Raw genomic sequence first — 9,328 nt, forward strand, 5'->3', positions numbered from 1 at the left:
ATAAAATAAAATTGCAAGTTAATTCTTTGAAATCACGGAGAAAATCAAGAGTAAAAGAGTTATTCGTGGCTCACGCTTTGGTCGTTGTCACACATTCATGATTGTCATCTAATCTAAGACCAGCAGATGATTCCTTCTTCGGATCAAGTGCATGCGTGGAGACAAAGTTGTAATTTTACATTCCCATTCCCAGATAAACTTTGTCTTCTTCTTATTCTTGGTGCATACGAAATAATTACCCTTTATAAATCTGCAGTTGCTCCAACTTTCTTTCTATTCAGATTTCAGATTCAATCATGGCTACTCAATCAGCTCTTCAGCTTCATGTTCTCTTGTTCCCATTCATGGCTCATGGCCACATGATGCCTATGATAGACATTGCTAAGCTTTTTGCTTCAAGCAACCTCAAAACCACCATTGTTACAACTCCTCACAATCAGCCTTTTGTTTCCCGACAAATCAAGAAATCCCAATTTCAAACCGAAATTGATATTCAATTGCTTCAATTTCCGACTGCCCAGGCCGGTTTACCAGAAGGCTGTGAGCATCTCGATTTCATCCTTGAGAGAAAGTTAGTGTTGTAGGTACGTATTATCCTTTCTTTTTCTTTGTTTCTTTTTCATATTTCCATCAATCTGAAATTGAATTGTTGTACAATGCTTCGTTTTAAACAATTAGGCTGGGGTGTTTTCGACAAATTTAACTTCGCTATGTCCTTGTTCCAAAATCCTCTGGAGAAGCTTCTCGAACAACTCCGTCCAGATCTTATTGTCTGTTTTTTCCTTGGGCTACTTGTAACGACTCGGTCCGGAGTGGGTGGCGCCGGGGTAAGAAGGCCTGAGCAAGGAGCGGCCCTAAGGGATGGCGATGGGGGCAGGAATGAACTGAATCCCACGTCGTAAATGGAGAGGGAGTGATTGGGGCTTATTAGTAAGATGTGAATCCAATACATGCAGACGCGTTTTAAAGCCGTGAGGCCCAATGTGTTGGAATTGGGCCAGAGCGGACAATATCTACATGGTATTGGACCAGGGTGTTACAATTTGAAAAGTGGTGGTGGCAAAGGGGTGAGCTGCCGACTCAATAAGATAGTTAATTAAATGCACAGAGCAGCCACATACGCATACAATAATTTCGTGCATTTAAATTATAGGTTATCAAGCAACATGTTTATCAATTTTAAATTTAATAGTCCTTTTTATTTAAGGGCCCTGCTTATCATAGTCTAGTAATACTCAATGGTTGCATGGCCAATAAAATCATATCATGAGATACCCTGTCGTAACAAATACTCGGTACCTTAACACCCTGTCATAACAAATACCCGGTGTTTATATTTCACGTGATCACAATATTCATTTTTCTCATTTCAGTCGCAACCATTGAATCTACTATCCTAGATAAGCTCTTATTCTTATAATTTTCCAATCTTTCATATTATCCAAAGTTTATCAACTGTATAATAATCGATTTCCATTCTATCCCTAATAAGTCTCGATCTAACAACCATTCATGTCCTCACAACCATCAATATCAAAATTCGATTCATTCACGTCACCGTAGTCATCATAAATATATCAAGTATACATGTCAAGCATATAAATCAATCAATAAGCAATTATTACACCAAATCAAATATAGCACCCAAACAATATATTTAATTAACCACTTACCTCTGACACCCACAAAATCTAATTAAGCGTTTTCTCCGGATCTATCTTCCGCTTCTGTTATTTTATGTGATTAATTATGTGTTTTGGTCTGTCTTTATCTGGAATTGGGTTTTAGCAGTTCCTATATAAAATTTTGTAAGCCCCTATTGTTATTGCTCATTAATGGTAGAGAGAGGAGTGAGAGAGAAATGGTAGAGAGAGAGGAGTGAGGAGTGAGGGAGAGAAAGGAAAAGAGTGTGAGGTGATGACAATGGTTACAGGGAATGAGAGAGGGATGAGGGAGAGAGGAAGGGGATGGAGACATTTTAGTAATTCATAATAGATATGTCAATTTTTGACTTTTAGAATAGTCAAATTGATGACGTGGCAACGTTGAACAGCGTTGACCGGTCACAAAAACCGGTTGTACACTTTAGTAGGAGGTCATCTGAAGCTCGTACGATTAAGTGTGACAAAATTTTGATTATACACCAAAGTGTAATTTAGGATAAAGGTTGTACATCACGTCTGTAATTTACCCGCATGAATGCCTAAGTCAACATGGTCTTCAATGAGACAAGAAATCACATTCTGCATCCTTCGAGCCTTGATACAAGAGTGGAATTTTTTTTTTTTTAGATCCCCGTCTTTGAGTAAAAAAAAAAAAAAATTTTGCTATTTGCTTCCAGTATCACATTAGTTGTCCCTTAGCATTAAAGTATTTTGCTAGTGAGTGTTTGTCCTCCTTATCCCGTAAAAAAGTAAGCATATTTCGTAATTCTGTAATCTTTCCCGTAAACAGAGTTTGGAATCCTTTACCCCACTACTCCATGGCATCAGCACAAGACATCAAGGATAGTCGCCTGCTTGCTACCCAATTTATCTTCACCATGTCGTCGAAACCTTGCTCTTTCGTCCATGCCGTTTCGTATCTAAACCTCCTCCTGCCCTTTTTAACAACTCACTCCACCAGATCCAATACGATAGGAGGGTGGTCCGAGTGCTTAGACACCATGTTCCACGGTTTGTAGTGAGAAAATATTTGCAACCAGTTAGCACTAGCGAAGCCCCTATCCAGTTTTTCTTGAACTCAGCCATCTGTACCACTCCTATTAGTTTAAATTGATTGTTTTAAACTCGTATTAATTTTTGTCCATCCTTTAAAAAATTAATCGAACTCGTTCTGCTTTATTTGTTCATCATTTTTTACATTTTTTTTTTTTGGTATCAAAATGAAGCTTTCAATATTAGTAACGAGATAGTGCAAATTTTAATTTCATTTTTGAGTTGAAAGAGATAGAAAATTCGCTCAAGTGGCTACCACTCCTATTTCTCTTCCGGCCATTATTTTGCAAATTTGATCCCAAAAATAAATTCAGGAAGTTGAAAAATCTCTGGGTAAATATGACAAGTTGGAATCGCAATTCAAAACTTCTAGTCTTTTGATGTTATTTTGGACATGTTGCGTGTTCAACAACTGGTTTATTTTCTGGTATTTTGGAAATTTCTGATTAGTGTTTCTTTTCCCTCTACAAGTGATTGACAAAATCCACGATAGCAAACACTAGTGATTGTACTTCTTCAAAATGTTGGATGTTCCATGATTCGAAAAGTTGTTTGTTGCCCATATCTTTGAGTTTATATACCTCGTCGTTTCCTACTTATTACACAATAATGAACGAGCCTTCTCAATTTGGCACAAACTTCCCTTTGTAGACATTAAAAGAATAAAAACTGAGAAATCCCCTGTTGGGGGACAACTGGGGATGGAGATCCCCCTGGGTTGGGAATAGATATCCCGACTCCAACTCTCAGGAGATCAAATTATCCCCATACAGCAATTTCTTTTTGGGGGATTTCGGGTCCTGCATCCCCATTTTACAAGCCCATACTCTTTCTTGTACGCGGAAGCAAAATGAAAAGATATGTATCTATCTTGAATCAGCTTGGTTGGTTGGTTGTATTTACAAAATTAGAAGTTATACATACAAAAGGAATTGATTGATTCAGATGGAAGGTCCTGATCTAAGCACCCTCTCTAACTTCTCAGCCTTGGCATAGTCTTTCTGCGTAAGAGGGCCAGCAGGAAATGGTGTGATCTCCACAACAAGGTGTGGGGTTGGCAGTTCATCAAATAGAGCCCTTACGTTGTTGCAGCACACACTTTCACCATGTGCACTCTCCCTCCTTATTTGGCACCCCTACAAAATCCCAAACCAAATCTCATCTTCTGTCTCTTCAACTCAATTCCAGATTCAGATTGTATTACTATTACCTTGTGAGAAGTCGCATCCCTGAAGTGATCGTCCTCAGATAGCAACGATGCAATTGCCTTGAGGAGCTGTCGTCCTTCAGATTTCGAAACCACCCTATAGTTCCTTCTCAGTGTTCCCTTTGTTGTAGGATGCCATTTGCTCACCAATTTCCTCTTGTCAGCTGCTTCCTTTTCTGCTAAAGGAAAAATATATCATTGAAGCTTAGTAGAAAGGAAATATATAACTTCCACTTCCATCCCTCAATTATTAAGAAGCTATAATTGCTTCCTAAGCAGCTTCTCGGAATGTCACAATCAAATTTGTGTACCTTTGAACAGTGTATGAGAAGATGAATTCACTTATATTGTCCGGCACAGGAATCCCATTTTTCAATTCTTGACAACTAAAGTAGTGCAACACATCTAAACTAGTGCAGCACACATGTAGCAACATTTTAGGCACATATAATAAAGGGTTTTTACCCAATTAGTTTAAGCCAAAAACAAAAGTTACACTTCACATTGATCATTTGCAATTAAAATTTACTAATGGGATGAGAAATCCCATTATGCCACACTGATACATCTTTAGGATTACTGTACTTTAGAGCATGGCAGTCCTTGCCCTCATTGCTCCCAAAGAGAAAAGAAAATTACCAAAACTACAAAATAATGCCACTAATTGATCTTCAATTCCTAGAAGACATGAACGATTAGAATCATAATCTAGCTAATATATTGATGTGAAATAATAGAAATAAATACTTGCATATATGGTTTATCTGGGTTTAAATATTCAGTAGACCACCAAACATCTCTCATCATCTATTTGGTTTGAAAACAAGGGTCATAATTAACATCTCTTATCATCTATTTGGTTTAATAAGATAACACTGGCCTGCTAGCTTCAAATTTTAAATTCCATGAAAATTAGCTATTCCTTTTGTCTCTATTCTATGATCTAGCTCTCTCATTGTAGATGCCAATTCACTGAGCCCATGATTATGTAAAAGTAAAACATACTCTTCAGTCCAAAGGACTGGAACACTAACTGGGAACCAGAGGTTAAGCTATTTGTAATTTTCAAAGTTTATCCAAATATTTATGAGAGGAATTTAAATTCTTATTATTATTTATGGCGGATAAAAACTAAAATATTTGGATCAACTGTTTAACATTTTTCTGAAACAATTAATAAAGACTGCTTGCTTCTATTCAACTTCACTATCTTTGATGAAGTAGAGGTAAAAGCAGATTTCTCATTGGATTGATAATTGATACTCTTGCAATCTTTAAAAGTAGCACAGATTATGGCTTATGGAATTATGATCACTCATATTTTCTTTAACAGAGAACTTTTGACCATCATTGCAGCAGCCACAATTAAGCACAATCATATTCAACTATAACGAACATTAAAATTCCAACCATTATTCATGAAAAGTCGTCAATTAAAATTCCAATTAGAATGATTGGAAAAAAAAAGCCACAAACCTGGCTTCCCTTGGATCACATCAAGCCACTTAGAGAAACCCAAATCACCAGATTCAGCAGCAACACCGCCGGAAGCAGCCAAATCTAAATAAAAATAGTTTGGTAAATGAAATCCATGGCACAAAAAATGGAAGCAATTAAAACATGGAAGTTACCGGAGACAAGTGGGTTAGCCTTTGAACCAGCTAAACCAGCTTTCAAGAGTGCGTAGAAGACGCAAAGCCTCCCAGCCCAGAGAACAGGAGCTTCAAGCAAAGAAGCATTAGTTGTTGAGATCCTTCTGGTTGATCTTTGAGTTAGGTAAAGAGAGTTTCTGAGAGATTTTGATGAGTGGTCAATATCAAAAGTAGGAAAGAGGGATTTGGGAAATAGAAAACTCATAGTCTTGGATTTGGAATTGGATTTGGAGTGAGTTGTGGAGTGAAAGGGTGATGTGTATACGGATTGTACAAGAGAGTGTAACATTTCGTTGACTGATAAGGAAGGAAGGAGAGAATGAATGAAGAAGAGATAGATTGATTGATGATCGTCAAACGGTGGCTGAGCTGCTGCTGCTACTCGTGCGGGCCATTACTCATACAAATATAAATATAATAGTATTGGAGTTGCTATATCATATGTAAACCATTTGGTAACTATCTTTGTGCCCTTTTATCTTTTCCTTCACCACTTACTAAACTTACCCTTACTACCTCAAGTTTTTCAAATAATAACTTATAATTAATTGAGTCTCATTGTATTGTCAAGAATTATTTTGTTTTATTCAAGATTCATCTCTATTTGTTAAATATTGTATTATTTCTTGAAGAGTCATCTGTATTTCGTGAGAGTTATGCTGTTTACAAATAGTCATGTTTGTAATATATAAATATCTATCAATCTAAGTAGTAGACTAAAAGAAATTTATTCCAGCAATTATACTTTTGCTCTCTATTTTTTAAACTTTATTTTTTGATCCAACAAATTGGTGTCACAACCATTAAAAATTCTCTTATAATGGTGAATGGAATGATTCCATACAAATATCTCACTTGGCTCTTGGACCAGGTAGTTGAGGTTCTGCATTGTTTTGCTTTCAGGAATCGAAGTGAGGAAGTGATCGGCAAACTCTTTTGACATCTGTTTGAAAGACCGAATTGATCCTGGCAGCAATTGATCATACCAATAGGCAGTTGAATCTCTTAATGTGGTTGAGAACAATCGACATATTAAAGCATCATTTGTCGTGGTGGTTTATAGTGCTTTGAAAAGATTCTTTACATGCAAGGTTGGATCTGCCATGCCGCTATAGTTTTTTTTAGCAGTGGGTACTTAAATCCTCTTGGCATTGGCTGACTCGTGATCTCATCACTTAAAGGTGTATCCACGTCAGTTTATCTCCGACATTTTTTACTCCAGACCCTCATCCTTCATGACATGGCGAAGCTCACTTCTAATAAAGATTCACCCTGCTTCATCTTCGACTGTCTTCTGCTAATTCGTTCGGGTGAATCAGCAATAACTATTATGTCCTTGTGAGTTTTATAGCGGCGAATCAATGACTTGGTGGAATCATGACGAGCGCCTCTCCGCGGCTTCGAGGATCTGGATCCCTCTTCCTTTGGAGCATATCTTTTAGGTGAGGGTGAAAGATTACGCCTGTAATGAGTGGGACTCCTAAGCTTTTCTCTCGATCTCCCCCTCCTAACTTCAGGCTGGGACTCCTCTAATAATTCTCTCTTCTTGGGACATGTTTGGGCTACGTGATGTCCCGTAGAATAAGCAACAAAGTGTTTTCTCCTATTATAAATGGCAGCACCTCTAGCTTCCTTCAGCTCTTGACGCATTACCTCCATTTGTGTGGCATGCTCCGCACGAAGGGTGTTCATTGATTCTTAAACATACCCCATATTGTATATTAACTGTTTCGTTAAACCATCCATAAAAGAGCAATGTTCAGGGTCGAGAGATCCTAAACAGGCATCAATTTTCCGATTTAATGATGGTGAAACCAATAGAGGTGCAATTGGAATGTTTCACGAATCCATCAAACCACGATGTGGAGCAGTTGAAGTACAAGCAATGTCAGCAACCAATTGATTGGGCAGATTGCTCCATTGACTGATTTGCAGGGGTAACAACTGAATTGTGAAGTTGAACCATGCTTCTATGAAGTAAGTTCCACGAAACAGGCATCAATTTTCTGATTTAATGATGGTGAAACCAATAGAGGTGCAATTGGAATGTTTCACGAATCCGTCAAACCACGATGTGGAGCAGTTGAAGTACCAGGAATGTCAGCAACCAATTGATTGGGCAGATTGCTCCATTGACTGATTTGTAGGGGTAACAACTGAATTGTGAAGTTGAACCATGCTTCTATGAAGTAAGTTCCACGATCACCGCACCAAAATATTATCGTATTTCTTGATGAATGATCATTGATTGATCTTTTGTTCACCTGAAACCACAATATACATTAAAAAAAGGGTCGGACTTCCGGCGAACCCTCTCTGATGCTAAAGTCAGTGATACTGTTGATAATATCAAGCTAACGTAATTAGAGAAATGGAGTTATGAGAAGTAGAATTAAGATACCTGGGATCCTGGAATACCTCTGCTATTTATCGATAAAATAGAATGCATTTGGATACGTGGAAGCTCATTATAGGTCTTTGGACCTTATCTTTCTGTGCCATTGTATTTTTGAAAACGAGGAGCGTGTGTTTGGAATCTAGCGTGTGTTTGGTCCACGTGTTGCCAAACACTTCTCCGAAGACAGCCTTCGATTACTTAAGGTGCCCGAAGCCTTGACCTTGGTCAAGCTTCGGTCAAGACTAACCATCGTAACAGGCATGAACGGGCTTAGACCCATCTGAGGTCTTTGGGCCATGATAGGGCTTTCTGGTAAAAGCCCAAATGAGTCAATACCGTATCAAGAAGTGTATGAACTACAAGGTATTGTCGACCTTCAACAAGGTCCTTTTCCTGATTCTGCAAAGGATTTACAAATCTGAGTAGATCGAGCCATTTCAATCTCAAACGTGATCCGTTCGAGCATATATGGCAACGTTTTGGAGTCACCGCTCTTAATGATTGATTGTTGTATAATGTTATGCTATTTAATCGTATGTTATGCTATAATGTACTATTTTCAAGTTGTAATAATTATTTCAATCGTGCTTTTTCGATTAATAAAACTCAATTGATCGAAATTTTTTAATTGATATTATTTTGTACAGTTATTAAAGTTTAGGAAAATAATAATAAGTATTGAATTAAATATTTTATTAGATATATAATTTTGTGAAATTATTAATAAGTATTTAATTAATTATTTAATTGGATAAAAAAATTATTATCTGTGTATCACTTGAGTGGATATATAAAGTTGTATGATAAGTAAATCCCACCAAATCTTAAAGTAACAAAAAATTATAATTGAGTTTTTTTATGAGTGTTTTTTTTTGTGTTTAGGTGACACATCTTTATAATTTAGGTATGCACACCATATCAGATTCAGATGTGGTGTGTCATGGCTAATAAATTGAAGACACGTAAATATAAGGTAAAATTTTCTAGTAAATAAAAAATTGCAAAAATCTTTTTATAGGTGTTTCTTATGTTTAAATAGCACATGTTTATAACTTACGTATATTGCAGCCGCTAATGTTACTATTATGTATAAATAAATACAATTAAATAATACTACAAAATACAAAATTTCATTCTGAAAATATTGACAAACAAATTCATTTTTATAAATTGCAAATCTAATTATATCTTATAAAAATCATCATCTTTTAATATTATTTTATTTAATCATTTTTCAATATTATTTTATTAAATTAACAATATAATATGTATCTCCGTTCATATTTTTTGTTTTCTTCTAACTTTTAGCTGATAAATAAGACTCTTTGTTTTGTTTTGTTTTTCTTTATTGAAT

The 9,328-nt window shown here is 36.4% G+C and overlaps 1 protein-coding gene across 1 annotated transcript; it reads right to left on the bottom strand.

The window, feature by feature from the left end:
- Positions 1-3,565: 3,565 nt before the first annotated feature.
- On the bottom strand, positions 3,566-5,989 carry LOC136218657 (uncharacterized). The gene is made up of 4 exons (XM_066005685.1): positions 5,556-5,989; positions 5,401-5,484; positions 3,928-4,100; positions 3,566-3,853 (listed from the first exon to the last, which is right to left on the bottom strand). Exons 1-4 carry the CDS (start codon positions 5,863-5,865, stop codon positions 3,659-3,661), a joined length of 762 nt encoding a protein of 253 aa, XP_065861757.1. The 5' UTR covers positions 5,866-5,989; the 3' UTR covers positions 3,566-3,658.
- Between the last annotated feature and the right edge of the window lie 3,339 nt (positions 5,990-9,328).

This window comes from Euphorbia lathyris, chromosome 2, assembly GCF_963576675.1.
Source record: "Euphorbia lathyris chromosome 2, ddEupLath1.1, whole genome shotgun sequence".
Taxonomy (NCBI): domain Eukaryota; kingdom Viridiplantae; phylum Streptophyta; class Magnoliopsida; order Malpighiales; family Euphorbiaceae; genus Euphorbia; species Euphorbia lathyris.